This window comes from Diospyros lotus, chromosome 1, assembly GCF_014633365.1.
Source record: "Diospyros lotus cultivar Yz01 chromosome 1, ASM1463336v1, whole genome shotgun sequence".
Classification (NCBI taxonomy): domain Eukaryota; kingdom Viridiplantae; phylum Streptophyta; class Magnoliopsida; order Ericales; family Ebenaceae; genus Diospyros; species Diospyros lotus.
In genome coordinates this window covers 29,898,047-29,915,686 of record NC_068338.1, presented here as the reverse complement: position 1 = coordinate 29,915,686, position 17,640 = coordinate 29,898,047, and the positions used below count along the sequence as shown (strand labels likewise).

Sequence of the window (17,640 nt, the reverse complement as noted above, 5' to 3'; positions counted from 1 at the left end):
ATATAAAAAAATTGTACATATTTTGAGTAATATGTCAAATAAGAACTTTTTATTTTGTATATTATACGTTGTAAAACACCTAACATTGTATATTAATTTTCAAATAATACATGTTTATTATAACTTATTTTTAAAGTATAACTATTTATTGTTAATTAATTTTACTATAATAAATCTATTACAAAAATATATATTAAATGTTTGTTAATCATATATACAGATGACAAAAAGTTAATTGATCAATTAAAAAAATTAAGTTAATCAAACTATACATTATAATTCACCATCTAAATGCATGTTTCTCATTTAACTAAATTTATTTCTTTAACACCTTAATATGATATTATAATTATTGTTCTTGGTTATTGCTATATTTTTTGAAAAAAAAATTATAGAATATAAAATACTTAAAAAATAAAATAGATGGTTATGTATGAAAAATAATCAAAACTATAACGGTTAAAATAAAATAAATATGAGTATATGTGAAATTAGTTTATAATTTATATGATATAAATATTGTAAATCGTACGTTACAAATTTACAAAGCAATTACAACTTGTTGATTCACTAAATCCTGAAGGTTTGGAGCAATTCTCGCTGCTGACCTATCATCGTCGCCTCATGGAGTGTCCATTGTTATCGTCGCCAACTTGTCTTGTTGCTGCATCATCTATCTCTATTGTTGCTGCTGCATTATTTGTCTCTTTCACTGTCAGCATATCGCATCGCTTCTCTCGTCGTCGCCTCATCTACTATAAGAATTTGAGAGATTTACCTATATATAAGTTACCAACACATATTATACGTGAATATTTACTCACATATAATAGTAATATATGTGAGTAATTAAATTTGACAGATTCGTTACATTATTTACATTTATTATGTGTGAGTAAATTGATATATTCACGCTTATTTTGGGAACAAAAATTCCCTCAACTTTCAAAGATTGGTGGAATATTTTTTGATAAAATTTTAGCTGATATAGCATTTATTTTGGATTATATTACCCACACATATTAATAAATTTTATGCATGTGTGGATAATTATTTATAACTTCACACATAATTGCAAATATTATATATGTGTGGGTATACACATATTAGCTGATGTGATAGTTTTTTGGATTATAAATGTTATATATGTGTGTGGGTATTCACGTATTTATAATTTTATATTTAAATTACAAAACTACGTCATTTTACTTTTTATAGTTTACAATAATTTATTTATTTTTATTTATAAATACAAATAATAAACTTAAAACTAAATCCCTACACTAAAATGTCCCTTTCCCTAAAATTAAATCCGTACCCGATTTTTAATTTATAAAATTATTATTTTGTTCATCTGCTCATTTCTAAAATCTCTAAAATCTTAACAAACATATGGTACCATTAATTTCATAAAAAGTTCGTATAAGAATAAAGATAAAGTTGCAAAACTCTAAACCTTTTCCATCATTTGCAATGTTTCTCGTACCGATTAATTTTCAGGTCTATCTCGGTCTCTTTTAACCTTATTTATGATTCCATCTCATATATTATTTTATTTCTCTTTTCTCTGATTTCTTTTTGTGTTTAGGGTTATATTTATAGTTATTTCTTATTAAATTTATTTTTGTTGATTATAACTAAAAAAATATTAAGATTTAACTAACACTATTATAATTTTGTAAATTCACAAATATAATTATTAAATTATTATAATTAATTATTAATTATTTATTAATAATATAATATATTAAAAATTATGAAAATATTAAAAATAATACAATATATCAAACTAATTTATTATAATTATTAGATTTATTATATAATTATTTTTAAAATAAATATTAATTTGATGTAATAATTTAATTTATTTTATTATAATATTTTAGATGATTATCATAAATTATAATTTAAATTATTTAATAATTATCATAATTTAAATTATTTTATCTGTTATCATAATATTAAATTATTTTATTTTTATCAATTAAATAATTATTAATATTATTTTCATAAATTATGTTATTTTTTTATTTAATAACTAAATATTTCAAAAAAATTAAAAAAACTCTTTCACTCCCCAAATTCCCCTTATCTTCTTATCTTTGGCCAAAACCCTAAGAGGCTATTTGGTTTAGCGGTTTGATTGCGTATAAGCCATTACAGGAGCTGATTCGCTCGGTAACGTTTGAACCTTAAGCGTTTGGCCGAGCATTTCAGCTTATACACTATCATGCGAAAAAGCTGCTATAGCAGCGTTTATCAAAAGCTACTACCCCTAGCTTTGCCAGAAAACGCTGGTAAGTTGACCAACAAAAATACAATACTACCCTCAATTATTTTTCATATTTACACGCGTACCCTCTATTACCGTCGATACATCTTCTCCCTCCAAAGCTTTCTTCTCTCCCATCATCTTCTCTAGGACCTCTGCGCTACCATTAGCGTTGCTGCGCCATCGCCCCTCATTCTCTTCATACCGCCATCGTCGTCACCCAGGGGCTCGTTGCAAGCAGTCTCGTTCCAGATCCGAGTTGCGCCATTACCGATTCTTTTTCCAGATTATTCGTCGCAAGCCGCCATTGTCGCCTCCTTCTTCTCTAGATCCGTCCTTGCCGCCTTCCTTTTCTCCAGATTCGCCGAGCTCCTCTTCGGATCGGGCGTTGTCGTTGGTGGGTCTCTTCCTTCTCGAGCCATCGTCGCCTCTGCTCCCAGTCAAGCCGTCGCTAGCCGCCTTCTTCTTCCTTCTTCCGGCAACCTCTTTCCTTCTTCCAGATCCTTCCCCCTCTGTACATCTTGCGAACTCCTTCTTCTTCTTATCAGTTTATATATATATATATATGTTGTGTATTATTTTCCTTTTCTTGTATTTATATGTATATATTTTTTATATACAATTTATTTCGACTGTTTGGATCATTAGTTGTATATATTTTTTTATTAACATATAAAAAAATATGTTGTGTATTTTTTGTATGGGAAGTTTCTTTCTGTTTCTTTTGTATGTCAAGTTTTATATGTATATATTTTCTGTATGTCAAGTTACATAAAAAAACTTTCATTTCCATTTTCTTTTTTGTATGTCAAGTTATGGTGACTCTCAAAAGATAATTATTTAGAAATGATATTACAAAAATTATATTTTTAAAGTTTTACAAAATTATATCTTTAAACTTGTAATTATAAGTATTTTATTAATATTAATTTGTAATAATTATGTATAATTTATCAACTTGTAATTGTAAGTATTTTATTAATATGAATCTGTAATAATTATATATAATTTATCAACTTGTAATTGTAAGTATTTTATTAATATGAATTTTTAATAATTATGTATAATTTATCAACTTGTAATTGTAAGTATTTTATTAATATGAATTTTTAATAATTATGTATAATTTATCAACTTGTAATTGTAAGTATTTTATTAATATGAATTTTTAATAATTATGTATAATTTATCAACTTGTAATTGTAAATATTTTATTAATATTGTATTGATAAAATGTAAAAATATTTATTTTTTTATAATATTAAATATATATATTTAATATTTTTATGCAGTAAACCTAAATTTATAAACCTAAAGTATTGTATTAATATTTTTTTGATAATTATATATAATTTATTAACTTGTAATTGTAAGTATTCTATTAATTAGAAATTAATTTATAATTTATTTGATCAAAAATAATATTTTTATACTTTTTAATTATATTATTCAGTATCATGTCTATTTTAATCTTTTTGTCAAGTTCTGATAGTTTATCAGCTTTTACAAACCAAACACATAATTAATAATTGACAGCTTAAAAGCACATCTATCCAAACACATTATCAACTTAAACTCTATCTAACTTTTAAGTTAAAAACTAAATCACTTAAAAGCTATTCAAAAAAACGCTAAGCCAAACAGCCTCTAAGTCACCCCTCTCCCTATCTCTTTGAGCTCGCTCCCGCCGTCGACCAATTTGCCTCCTTCTCCGGTTGTCGCCGCCGCCTCGAGATCTGTCGCCGGTCGAAGTGAGATGAAGGTCGAAGAACTAGAAGACCAAAAGAACAAGGAGTGGAAGGAAGCGAGTCTTCGCTGAATATGGCAATTAATCTCTCTGTGCTTCGATGATATCCGCCCGTTTGCTGGACGCATGTTTACTAATTCGCTGGGTTTCGAATTCAGGTGCTTTCTCCCACTCAATTCAACATCTCTTGTAGTGTTTTCGGTATCTTATCAGAGAGTTAGGGTTGTGTATTTGACTCAGATCAGTACCAATTTATCGCTATTGAAATGTCAAAATGCGTGTATATCTATGGGCATGATCGGTGAGTTAAATCCTCTGGGGGAATCGTGAATCATGATCTTGCCTTTTAAGTTGCGTGTCGTTCAATTTGAGCTTCTACTGGTGTTTCATGAATCCTGAACTGTGTCCCGCGCTGTCTCATAATTTATATACAAGTTTTGACTATATCCCCGTCAAACAGTGACGTTTTATCATGACTGGGTTGAATTTGCTTCATATTTGGTTCATTTAAAAGTTATGCTATCAGATTGAGTAAAGCTGACAGGATATCTTGCCATAAACGTTATACCTTAAAAACAGCTTAATCGTTAAAATATTATATTAGCTCTAGCTTTACCTTTTGCACCTCTCTAAGTTCACTTTTTTTGATTGCGTATATGTTTGAATTATATTGTAATAGATATTATAATAATTAAAATTTTAAATAATATAAAATTTTAGCTTTGTTCATACATAATATGTTTGTTATTCATATTATATTTTTTTTACCCACACATATTCAATTTTTTTTTATATTATTACCTGCACATTATCTTAATTTTACTAACACATAAATAAATACACGTGTCATATCACATCATCATCTAATTAAAATCACACCATCAACCACGTTACAATTACATCTTCCTGACATAAAAATATCTATACATACAGAAATATTTACTTATACATATATGTGTGAGTAATATATTAAACTTTACCCACACATAAATACATGTGTGGGTAAAAGTTATTTTCTAACCTCCTTTTACCCTACACATATTGACATTTGCATTATGTGTGATGAAAAATTATAGTTGATACATAAGGTAATTTTTACCCACATTTACGTGTGTGGGTAAATCTCTCAAATTTTTGTAGTAGCCTCTCGTTGCCGACCAGTCTCACCTCTTACTGCTGATCGTCGTTGCATTCTCCATCTCTGCCACCGCCTCGCATCTCTAGCCTTTCTTGGTGTTGCATCATTCGCTTTGGCCACTGCTAATCGCCTTTACATCATCCGTTATTGTCAAGGTATGATTGTGCTATTTTGGGACTTTTTGCTTATTTGTGGTATCTATTTTGGAATTCGAGCATAATGGTGAGTTTGAGTCCGAGCTTGGCTTGTGAACCGAATTGACGAGCTGAGCCCAAACCAAGCTCGAGCTCGGACTATGTTAATCGAGCTTGAGCTCATATTTGCCGAGCTTAGCGAAACTTGGCTTGATTGCAACTCTCAGGGTTCACAGAAAGTAGCCTTCGAATCAGAATTAATATTATGCTCAATAGAGACAAAATTTTGTCTATCTCCATCCTCTTTGTTATTTTACTAATACTATGAAATAGCCCTAAAAAAATTTTGAAATTGTAAAAATATTATAGGATTTTTTTTTTTTTGTGGGTATTTCTCAATTTCTCGCTACAAAGAAAAAATATTTTGAAAATACTAAAACCGCATTCCTGAGGTGTTTCCATCCATCATAGTTTATGCATGTCCAACTGTTGTTGTGACTAAATTTGCAGCCCGACCCTTCTAGAGATAGATATGAGGTTAAACAAAATTTTCAGTATTATTTGGAGTAAATGTGAATTATGAAAAGAGAATTAGGTGAAAGGCTAAAGAATATAAAATATTTTTCAATTGAAGCCCTAATTTATTTATATAGTCGATTGTCGGTCAAACCATAACAAATTCTCATTATCTCTCATGTGGAAATCTTTTCTTCTAAAGATGGACATTTAAGATGGAGTGTCATCTGTCATGTAAGTTACAGTGCTCTCTCAATTTGAAATGGGAGGTTGTGGGATACCATTACCATTGGTTAGCAGGGATACATACCTATCTATAAGCATTCTTTTAGCGAATCGAGCCGGGAAAAATTTGTCGGCCGACATCTCCCTTTTGTTGCCAATAAATCTATCTATTGCCAAAACTCCAGTCGAGAAAATCTCCTCAACGAGCTCTCATAGGCAGAGATTGTCCTTGCATCTAGCGAAGGTAAGTTCGTTTTGCAGCCTCTCTCTCTCTCTCTCTCTCTCTCTCCATGCTCTTCTTTGTACTGTCTGTCTGTCTGTCGGGTTCGATTCACAACCCTGATTGCTCGGTGTCGCCGTTTCCGTGTAACACGAAGATTCTTCGCTACCCCTTGCCGCTGTTGATTCACAAACACAAACTCCGATTGCTCGATGCCGCCACCACCGATTCAGCTTAAAGGCGTATGATTTATTTTGTTTTTCTTCTTTTGTCTATTTCTTGGTCTTATTTCTGATGATTATCGTATTGCTTCGTTTTGACTTGAAAGGGTATGATTCCTGTCCGTAAGCTAATGATTTTGCTCTCATTGTGATAATTTGATTGTGTTCTTGTAATCTTTCAGAGTGACGGGAAGTTGGGAACCTTTTCTTGCTAGGATTATTGATTCGTGTCACCCTAATTTTGAGGCTGCCCCTGTTTGATCAAATAAACTCATTCAGAATTATTACAAACTGAATTATTGTTGGTTGAAAGTGAAATTTGTTTGGTGGCAGTTAAAGGGATGTGCCCACTGTCATTTCAATCCAATAGATGCTTAGCATTTAGTAGACCTAACTCTGTTATCCATCCCAACCTGCCAGCTACCATGCTTTTAACGACTTTGTGATCTCTATATCTTCTCCGTTCCTCTTAATTATCCTGATTCAAGTTGCTAGGCTTTAGTTTGGGAATGAATTGAAGTGTGAACTTGGTTGATGTGTTGATTAAGTGATATTGGACTTGGTTGATGTCCGAGAGACCATAGAGAAAGAGAATGATGAAACAGAGGAACTTTTATAAATTGTATTATGTTTATTTTTTTTAAATTTATTATTTATTTTTAATTAGTAAATCATGATGCATGGAAGATAGCACTTATGTTTATGTTTGTTTGAATGCATTATAAAATTTATGTTTATTTTTAGATTGAATAATTATTTTTTATAATTTTATATATTACAAATTATATTTATAAAAAGTCCCTATATATATATTTTTTAATTTACGCATTTCTCTCACATTTCCGTTTACTATTTTTTTTTTTTTTGAAAAATGTCGTTTTTCTGTTTTCATTTCATATCATATCCATTTCATGTTCCCATTTTTGTTCCCGTACAACCTAGTGCATAAAGTAGCAGGAAACTTTTCCAGTTTTCCATCTTCCCTTCAAATTATGAAATCTGGCAATAACAGTCCCCATTTTACCAAATTGTTTCAACGAAGCTCCTGGAACTGTTGACGTGATTTGAGCAGGAGCTGCAACACCCATGAAAAGCAACTTGTCTTGCTATTACCTATCCTCTGTTTCTGGGTAGAGGCAAAGCAGATGGACGGGGAACTGTGTTTATGAAGAAACGTAGGTGTGAAGGATCTCATTGACTGAAATTAGGGCTTTCAGAAAGCCTCGCACACTTTCTCTTCAGCTGCTCGCTCTGAATCTATTGCCATCAGTGGTTCACTCCCCTCCATCACCATTGGAGAATCCGTTTCACCAAGGTAATGAGTGATGTTTCTTTTCATAACAATGGCCAAAAGCTTTTCTTCTGTAACCTCCATTTGTTTTGTTGTGCATGGATCTGAGCATATTTTTCTTTTATTGTTTTTTTACCATAATCTGCTGGTTCCCAATCAGAGCCCGTGTGTCTTGCATCAAAGTAAGCTTGTGTATTAGGTTTTGAACCATAATATGTCCAAAAGTTGAGAGTTTATTAGGGTTATTCACCAGAACGTGATTGGCAAGTTTTGGTACATATAGCTACTGTATAATTGCTTAATCTTAACTTTGAAAGAAACCATTTCATAGGGAGAGTAGAAGAGCAACATGTACTGGAATAGTGACCAAAGTTCTCACTTAGAAGCAAAATAACTCTTCCCTCTTTGAGTTTACCATCACAGCCAAAAGCAATACGTGCAAGTCTCAGAAAATAAATAATTAAGCAAATAAAGCTAAGAAGGGGGGGGGGGGGGGGGGGGGACTTCTTGTCTCAACAAATGCTTGAGCAAACTTTGTTGAGTTCAAGGTACACAATTGATGTAAATATTGCAATTGAATTTCATTTGAAACTTGATAGTAATAGTGAAGCATATTTATTTTGAGCTTAGTGCAATGTGTAAATTGGCCTTGATCCAATTATTTCTAATTGTAGTTCTGAAAACAATGCCACAGTTTGATGGAACAAATAACCAATCTATGCTCTATATTTTCTTTAGTGCCATAACTCGAGACCCAAAAAAAAAAAAATTGCCATGGCATCTAACAAACTGTGTGGCCAAATATATATATATATATATATTTATGTTGGAATGTTTCCTGTGTTTATTTTGTGGTTTTTATTTGATCCTCAATACCCTTAGCAAAACAATTAGTGATCTACATCATGAACTAATGGGTAAATGGATCTGGTAAGACCATGAATGATTTGGAGATAAATGGATCTAGTAAGTAATAAGCCCCTATGTTGTTTGATTTAGTGATTCTATAAGTTTTGTGCATACGATTTTGATGTCTTGGGTTTGACCTATATATATTCAAGCGGAACAGCAAGAGCTTCTTGTGCAGAAAACTTAGTAACTTGCCCGCATACTTTATACTTCCTTTACTACATGTTTTAACATGTGGCAACAATTGTGCAGTTTATTAAGAATCCATGCTTAACAACTTTATATTTAGATTAATAGCTTAGGTTTCTTCTTTTTCTTTTGGGGAAGCAAACTAAGGTTTTGATTTTGTCGTATTCCAAGTTTTGATTGACAGTGTAAATCTTCTTCTATCTCTGGAATATGTTTCATCAGTGAAGCACTGAAGTTTTATGTGAGAAAATACTATTGGGTGCTTGGGTGTGAAATATTTTCTGGAAATGATCAGTAGTAGAATTTTAATAAGACCACTGTTCTCATACAAAATTTTGTTTTGTTTAAGGTATATTTTTTGCATTGTTTGCTTTTCCCAATGTTCCTATGTTTGGCCTTGTCATGACCAGCTTGTTATTTTTATTTCTATTTTTACTTATTTTGCTGAAGTAGTTAGTTATTGTTTTTATTATCTGATTATTCTTAGTTATGGAGTGATTTAGGACGTTGTGTAGTAATTAAGGGATGGTTACTAGTAGTAGAGTAGTGGTAACTGCTCTATAGAATTGTGGGCTGCTTATATATACAGCCATACCATAACCCGCATGGCCGAGGATATCAATGCATGAATTATCAAGTTTATTGAGTTCTCTTTGTTCTCCCTCAAGTTCTGTCTATTTTTCTCCCCCCATTCTCTCGGATTGTCCCTGCATTTCTAATAGTTCTCCCTAATTTCAGTCTGTTTCCCTCTCAATTCTTGTTATTTCCCCTCAATTTCCAATTCTATAGTCTAAGGAAACATCAGTTAGGACTAGGGTCCCGACAGGCGTTTATGTGACTCTTGTGATTTGGTTGAATTTTAAGGTCTGCTCTATGGCATTCCTTTTTCTGCTTCCCATGCTTTAACAATAGCCATTCTGCTAGTTAACCCTCAGCTTATATAGAAAAATAAATAAATAATGCTAGTGTGCAAAGCTCCTGCTTATAGCAAGCTTTGTTGGTAGGGAGCTTCATCTCCCCATTTTGCAAAGAGGCTAATTCCTTTTACTCCAAACTTTTGCCAAAGCATCAGGAATGAAAACTATCATACCAGGTCACTAAACTCTGCAAAAAGATGTGTTTATGTGTAAACAAATAAAAAAAAAACCTTAATGTTGGTTCTGAGAGAGCTGTTTTTTTTTTTTTTTTTTTTTTTTTTAATACCTTCCTTTTTTCTTTTTGATAAGGACATTCAATGCTATCCTTCTTTCATTTCCCAATATGATAACAATTTGGGATTGTAAGGCCCCGCATTCATTGTTAGGTCATATTTCATAATTATCCAAAGTTAATTTCAAGCACCTTATCTTGGCAGACTTATAAAACTGTTAATTGAAGTTAATTTTTGGCCTCCTAAGATCAAATCATATACCCAATACTTATAGCATGCTCATGATACGAGATTGTCATGCAGTTACATAAACTACATGTGATATGTATGAAATGTCTTTTTTGTCAGAAATTAACAAGTCTCTCGTCAGCACTATGGTTTATTTTTCTCTTTTAGTCAGGTCCTTTCCTACTAGAGGCTTGAAATCTGCAATATCTAAGTGGTAGATGGCAGAATATAGGGAAAGGTGCAACTTTAGTTGGTTTATTAATCTGACATGTGTATGGCTCCCATTGGATTCTATACCACTTATTCAAATCCTCAACCATGTTATTTGAATACTAAATTTTGGCAATAAGATCCTGAGAGATTAATTTGGTACATTTTCAACACGTTGTCTGAGTAATCGTGATAGCTATGGCTTATGAAGTAGTTTCAAGGTCTCGTGCACACTCATCACCTGCTGTCATGATTGCACTCATGCAGTTTTCAGCATGCTTCCCCTTCCTGATTCTGAAATTATTGTATCTTCATAAAGTTGCTTGTTTATATATGGCTTGAGTTTATCTAAAACTAGAAAGCATTCAGAATCCTTATTCTGAATTCATTCTTTCAGATCATTCTTTTGCATGCAGGATATATATTATAATGGCCTTACAAAGGCAGTGTTTTAAAAATTGGCTTAGGCAGCCACCTAGGCGCCAGTGAGGCGCTAGGCGGCCCTTGGCTGCCACGAGTATGGCCTAGTCGGCCCCTCTAGGCTCTGGCCCGATTAATCGGGTGGCGGCGGCTTTTGGGTTTAAATCTTACCCTTCATTGATTCCGAAGCCTCTCATACTCCTCTTAGCCGTCTCGCCCTCTCATACTCCTCTCAGCCCAAGGCCGCCGATGCCTCAACTCCATTGATACCTTCTCGCTGCCTCCAGCTCTATCGCAACCTCCTCACCGCTTCTATGCCTTCAAGCTCCATCCTCACTGTCGCGTCCTCGCTGTGTCAACGCCGCCGCTGCTGTCAAGCTCCATCTCCGCTTCTGCTTCCAACCCCCCCCCCCCCGTGTTGTTGGGTGATAGCTGTTAGGGTTTATTATGTTATTTAATTTTCTTTTCTATTTATATGTGAGATATATATATTTTCATGCCATTTTCAATTTTGATTTAATTGAAAATAACATCAAATTATATCACAAGATTAAAAAAAATAAAAAAAAAACCAACAGTTTTCCTACGTCCACCTAGGCTTAGCCTAGGTGCTAGGCCGCAACCTGGTGCTTGACTACCGCCTAGCGCGTTTTAGAACACTGTACAAAAGGTATGACCATATATAAAGATGATTGTCAAGCTAGAATTTATGTAATTGAGCTCACTTGGTGGAGTTCAGACTTGATAATCATTGTTATTGTTTTGTCCTCCTCCTTTCATTTGGTAGTAGCGAAAGATAGAGAAAGACCAAATAATGGTCGGAAACCCTTAAACTGAACATATGACACAATAGTCTTTTAGAGAGGATATGCCCATAGATAGAGCTCATTAGAGATCTAGAATTCATTTAGTGACCCTATCTGGTGGGGTTAAGACTTCTGCTTGCTGTCTCATTTGGCATTAGCCAAAAATATAGCTATGACTTAAATGGCACCAAGATAATTGTGCTTAACATCTACACCAAACTAAAATGTTCTCTAGGAATGCATTGACAAAGATACAAGTTACTGGAAGAGAAACATGAGTTGCTTCATATAATTTTGGACTGCAATCAAAATATTACCATTAATGATGAAGCTGAACGTTGTGTGGTGTTCAGTATTTTATATCCTTGGCTACATGTTCTGTTGGGGCTATTTTTTACTTAAAAAGGAAACAGATTTCAAATTTGTAGTGGGAAAATCAAAATTGTTTGGGCGGCACTTCTCTGTATCTTTTTCTTTTTAAATATCTAATAATATCTTTTATAACTTATATAACAAGAAAGTTGTGTGCTTGGTTTGATGAATATTTTATTATAACTTTTAAAATTTTGATATGCATTGTTAACTCTCTTTTATTTATTTATTTTTTGTTTGTTGTGGGGAGGGATGGGAAAATGACAGTTGAATGATGTATTTCTGAGGAAGAAAAAGTTCTATGAATGGTGATGATTGTTCTTTTTTCATGTTCTGTTATTGAAGTGATAATTTTTAACTGGGTATATGTATTGATTTATAGTAAATCTCTTTAATAACCAGGTAGTGTATTTGATTGTAAAGAGAATATGAATTTTTAAACGCACGGTTGGCTAGACACACAGAAGTTCAAGACATTTGAAAATCTCACTTGTATTATCGTTAAATTTCATTGTCTAGAGTATACCTTGAAACCATGGAGCTCTATGCATAAGCGTCCCGATTTCTTTGGCTGCTCTCTGGTTGAACGTTTTTGTGCAGTTTCAAATCAATTAAGAACTATTCTTTTGAACAGAATGGCTACTGTTTCTCTTTATTTTCCTTTGAAGATACATCTGAAAGTCTAGTAATATTTTTATTAGATTGCTGCCCCTTGAATTCGGTGACTTTTGTCTGTTTAAAGAATTTAATGGGGCCACGGTGGAAAGGAAAGGATTCAGAAGCTAAAGCGCTTGCTAATCCGATGTCAAAAACAGTCTCTCAGCTGAAATCGGCACTTACCGAAGCAGATTCTCATGGACTACTCTCAGGATATAGCGTACTAATGGAAGCGGAAAAAGAGCAAACCGATCTTCTCAACCGTGCGTGTTTTGGCCAGCCCATTGTCACAGCCCAGAAGGATAAGCAGTGGTTCCGGCTGGCCATGGAGGAAGCCTTTTACCTCTGCTACAACCAAAAATGTCTTAAGATTGTAGGCGAAGATGGATGCGCCAAAAATTCAGAGGAATCATGGAAGTACATGACATCCAAGAGAGAAACATTCCCTGATCTTTACAAGGCCTACTCTTCTCTTAGAACAAGAAACTGGGTAGTGAGATCGGGATCTCAGTACGGCGTGGACTTGGTCGCCTACCGCCACCATCCCGCCTTGGTGCACTCTGAATACGCGGTGCTTGTTTTGTCAGGAGGTGGTGGCGGCGGCGCAAATGGGCGATTGAAGGTTTGGTCCGATCTCCATTGCACACTCCGGCTATGTGGCAGTGTTGCAAAGACACTATTACTTCTTCACATTGATAGAAATGGTGCTGGTGCTGGTTCTCCCTCCTGTTTGGAGAGTTACAGTGTTGAAGAGCGCACCATCACAAGGTGGAGTCCAGAACAGAGCCGCGAGGATAAAAGCAGCAGTTGAAACCGGAACCAGGTAGGCAATGGGTTCGATCCTTGCTTTGCTGTGTACTATACTTTCACTTTTACTTTTATTTTTTAATACTAAAAATGATTTACTTGAGAGAACTCCAATTATGGGCCGCAGCAGGGGCGCTTGTCGGTGGGTTGGGCAACATATGATCTAGCTCTCCACTTCCTTTGTGGGCTTTTTGGGTTTTACGACTCCGCCCTGCCCCCTGATGGCACAAGCAATTTTCCTTTTCTTTTTTCTCCAAGACATAATAATATTCACATTAAATTAAATTCTTCAATAAGATAATCTGAAGATTCTGAACCATCTTAAATTTTACAGACCCTACATAACTGTCCTTTAAGCTTAATTCAGTCCATCTGATATATGATTTCATATGTAAAGACAAAGAACAAGAATCCAACGTCATGAAAATAATATATGGCTTCACGCTATCTATTGTGAAATGGAACATAAACATGCAAACCAACCCTTCGAAAGTAAAATGTAAAATTAAGGCAATCAAATTCTCTTCCCTTAGAATTGCAACCTACTGGGCCGGGACTTCTCCATCCGGGTCTCCCCGTAGGCTTCATGGTTGTCGTTCTGGCGGTTGTGCCGGAACGCCGCGCAAGCCACCACGTAGAGGATCACAAGTATGATCAACACCACGATGTTGATCACCGACACCCTCCTCCAGCTCTTCTTGAGGCTGCCCAGCACCCCGGCCTTGCACGAATCGCAGTCGTAGCATAGCTGCTGCTGGTCGTTGCTCCACCTTGCGCAGTCGGGGTTGGTACCCGTCAGGCCCCCTCCCTGGGTCCAGAACGTCTCGTTCGCGTACACGTACCCACATTCCGTGGGCGGCTTGCAGCATCCAGACTGCACGGATCACACCAAAAGAATCGTCTTAAAAGATATTTTAAAAGTTGAGATTAAAAAATGGCTAACACAAGAGGACTAATGGGATTGTGACAGAACCCAAAAAGCTTATAATGCTAGGAAGGAAATATCTAAGGGGCTTTTTATTTTATCCTAGAAAAAGACATGGGCAGGTAGCCAGATCATCAATGAAGATGTGTGTGATTGGATTGACAACGGCTGCCTCTCTGTTCAAACCGAGAGCTGTCTTCTACGACAATTAATCAGATTTCGCTTATCAACAATTAATTATTTGGCTTGTGGGGCTGGTTAAATGATTTCGTCTTTGATGAATCATATATAAATAATCATCGAAACTGTTGAAGCACTTTAAAGGTTCAATTATTCTATTCATGCGTTAAATGATGGGAATGGTTGAAAACTGATAAAGCTGCCCATCTTTTGTGCTGATTATTTAAATGGTCAAGATCTGATCGGAGGAGTAAATAGAGGAGTAATGGAACATGGGCCGGGCCCTAAGGGAAACAAGGCCTGCCTCTGCCTGCCCGGTAAAGCAAATAGTATCCGTTTGGTATCTGAGAAAATTGAGAGAGAGAGAGAGAGAGGAGGATAAAGAAATAAAGTAGTAGTATTTTGTTTGGTCTTTGCATGAAAAAGAAAGGGATGAGGAAAAAGAAAGGAAAAAAAAAAAAAAAGCCTGGCAAAGAGTTGCCGCAGAAACAGTTAAAAGAGTAAAAAAGATTCAGAAAGCTTCTCCAATATTCCTCTCGCTTTCTTTTCCGGCAAACAAACGAACGAACGAACAAAGAAACGAAAACCCAAGCGAAAGTCGGATTCGGATGTACTATTCCATTCAAAAAGCTTTCCCGGGCTTACCCAGTTGGAATCAGGGAAAGAAAATCCTGCCAAAGAGGAGCTGCAGGATGTTGTTGCTCCCCAGAGGCGGTGTTTTGGGGGGAAAAAGAGAAACGCCGTCGTTTTCACCCACTCTAATCAAATAATAATAATTAGATATATATATATATATATAAAACAAATTCTTCAACTTCTCAAATGTATAATGACAAACAAAAGAACACCCAGAACGTAGTACAACGTCTGAATATAAAATAATAATAATATTTTATGAATAATCAAATCAAATTAAAGGCATCCAACCGTATATTCCTATTACTATATATTTTCCCTCATTAAATAAATAAATTAAGGCGTGAAGAGGGGAGGGGGAGGAGGGACTGTAGTCCACTTATCACGGACCGTGCATTCAATCCGGAAAATAAAATAAAATAAACTCTTTATAGATCAATCACTCCCAACTCCAAGAAGAAACTACGAGAAGTGAAAACGAAATGTTCCTATCCATCCTACCGAGCAAAAGATAAAAGAGATTCCTATCTTGAATGTCACCATCAGATTGGGTTTGGGTTAAAATTGCTTTCTAACGAGCTTAGATATAAATTTAATTTAATTTTTTTTCATTAAGGTGCGTATGAACTATTACTTACCTAGCTAGCTAGCTAGCTAGCTACAGTCAATACTGTTATATGGATCTCAAAAAATATTATTGTGAGATTCACTTTTCATGTATGTAAGTAATGTCATAATATAATTTTAGATAAAATGAAAATTATTACCTGAATAGGGCTGAGTTTGCGGAGGTAGAAGAGATCGGCGGTCTCCGGCGCGCCGCCGAATTGGCGGCCCATCTTGGCGCACTCCTTGGAGTCCCTAATACAGGAGCTGATCTTGGCCCAGTAGCTCTGGCTGGCGACGCGCTCCTCCAGCCAGCCGGAGTAGTCCCCGAGGCGGTATTCGAGGTAGACCCGGTTCGGGACGTGGTGGCCGGAGCCCTTGTCGGTGACCGCGAAGGCGAAGATGATGAAGCCGATGAGGGTGGCGATGACGAAGAACATGACCCAGAGGTAGAGGTACATGAGGAAGGTGTTGCCGTAGCAGGAGCCAGCGATGCCGGCGAGCGAGATGACCATGATGGCGGCGCCGATGATGATGAGGGGCCACTGCAGGAACTTGAGGCAGTCGGTGTTGTTGGCGCGGGTGCTGAGCCAGATGCCGCCGCCCAGGATGGGGATTGAGAGCAGGAACGTCAGGAAGTTGAGAAAGCCGATCAGCTGGTTGCTGGCTCTCATGGCTTCGTTTTCTTCTTCTTCTTCTTCTTCTTCTTCTTCAGGGTTTCTTTCTTCGAGTTCTTGGTTGTTGGGAGCAGCGGTAGTTGGCGAGCTTTGAAGCTATGTCAGTTGGGGGTACTTACTTAGATGCAGACGTTATATAAATAAATAAAAGAAGGGGAAACGAAGTGGACTAGAGGAGGACGAAAGGTGGACGACGCGTGGCTCCTTAAATGACGAAAATACCCTCCATTTCTTTTTTTTTTTTCCTTTTAAATTGAATAGGCTAAATAAGACTATTCTTTCTAGTTTCCTAAGTTAATTCAAAATTTGTTAACTAGTAAGTGGATTGGCTTCTTAAGTAAATACTAAAATTACATTTATTTATGTGACATGAATAATAAGACAATATTATTATGTAGCTTAACTTAGTTCAACAAACAAATCATTACATAATACATATGTTATTCAATCATAATAAAATAGTTATATTATTAATTAAACAATAATTATATTTATAATATTGTATTTAAACTATTAATATAAAAATATTAAAATAGTACAATATTACGTCAAAAAAATAAAATCACAACAATATATAAAGGGATAATAAAATTGAGATATGTGTAACACACAAATTTTTAAAATAGATTTGTCACTTTATCGATTGAGTATATCATCTGCATAAAGACACAAAATGACATAGTCATTCATTGTGTCATTAATATATACACACATGTCATGCTTATTTATTTTAAATTCATTGGTTATTATTGTATTATCAAAATTTTCATGCCATTATTTAGATATTTATTTTAAGCCATACAATGATTTTACTAATTTATAGACTTTCTTTTCTTGTCTTGGAACTACAAAACCTTCGAGTTGTTTCATATAAATTTATTCATTCAAATCTCCATTTAAGAAAATTATTTTCACATCCATTTGATATACTTCTAAATTTCATAGAGTTACAATTGCAAGTATCATCCGAATGGAAATTATTTTCGTTATAGAAAAATATGTATCAAAGTAATATAGGCCTTCACGTTGCCTATAACCTTTGATAACAAATCTAGTCTTATACTTATTAATAGAGTCATTCGTTTTCATTTTCCTTTTAAAGAT

General features: G+C 34.7%; 2 protein-coding genes across 8 annotated transcripts; one reads left to right on the top strand and one right to left on the bottom strand.

The window, feature by feature from the left end:
* The first annotated feature begins 5,979 nt into the window (after positions 1-5,979).
* LOC127806168 (tRNA-splicing endonuclease subunit Sen2-1) lies at positions 5,980-13,620 on the top strand. 7 transcript variants are annotated; one of them, XM_052343313.1, is made up of 4 exons: positions 5,980-6,276; positions 6,410-6,494; positions 7,546-7,788; positions 12,750-13,620. In XM_052343313.1, exon 4 carries the CDS (start codon positions 12,797-12,799, stop codon positions 13,514-13,516), a length of 720 nt encoding a protein of 239 aa, XP_052199273.1. In that variant the 5' UTR covers positions 5,980-6,276; positions 6,410-6,494; positions 7,546-7,788; positions 12,750-12,796; the 3' UTR covers positions 13,517-13,620. The 7 variants fall into 7 exon arrangements, with proteins under 7 accessions (XP_052199273.1, XP_052199264.1, XP_052199280.1 ...); XM_052343304.1 differs by having other exon boundaries at positions 7,516-7,788; XM_052343320.1 differs by lacking the exon at positions 6,410-6,494.
* A 313-nt stretch (positions 13,621-13,933) lies between these two features.
* Positions 13,934-16,662, bottom strand: LOC127806161 (tetraspanin-3). The gene is made up of 2 exons (XM_052343257.1): positions 16,021-16,662; positions 13,934-14,386 (listed from the first exon to the last, which is right to left on the bottom strand). The coding sequence occupies exons 1-2, from the start codon at positions 16,531-16,533 to the stop codon at positions 14,042-14,044; spliced, it is 858 nt and encodes a 285-aa protein (XP_052199217.1). The 5' UTR covers positions 16,534-16,662; the 3' UTR covers positions 13,934-14,041.
* Between the last annotated feature and the right edge of the window lie 978 nt (positions 16,663-17,640).

What these genes read in the sequence shown, in the direction of transcription:
- LOC127806168 (XM_052343320.1), top strand. Translation starts at nt 12,797, where the DNA reads ATGGGGCCACGGTGGAAAGGAAAGGATTCAGAAGCTAAAGCGCTTGCT.
- LOC127806161 (XM_052343257.1), bottom strand. Translation starts at nt 16,533, where the DNA reads ATGAGAGCCAGCAACCAGCTGATCGGCTTTCTCAACTTCCTGACGTTC. An exon ending in GCAAACTCAGCCCTATTCAG is followed by an intron (nt 14,387 to 16,020) that starts GTAATAATTTTC and finishes TGATCCGTGCAG; the next exon opens with TCTGGATGCTGCAAGCCGCC.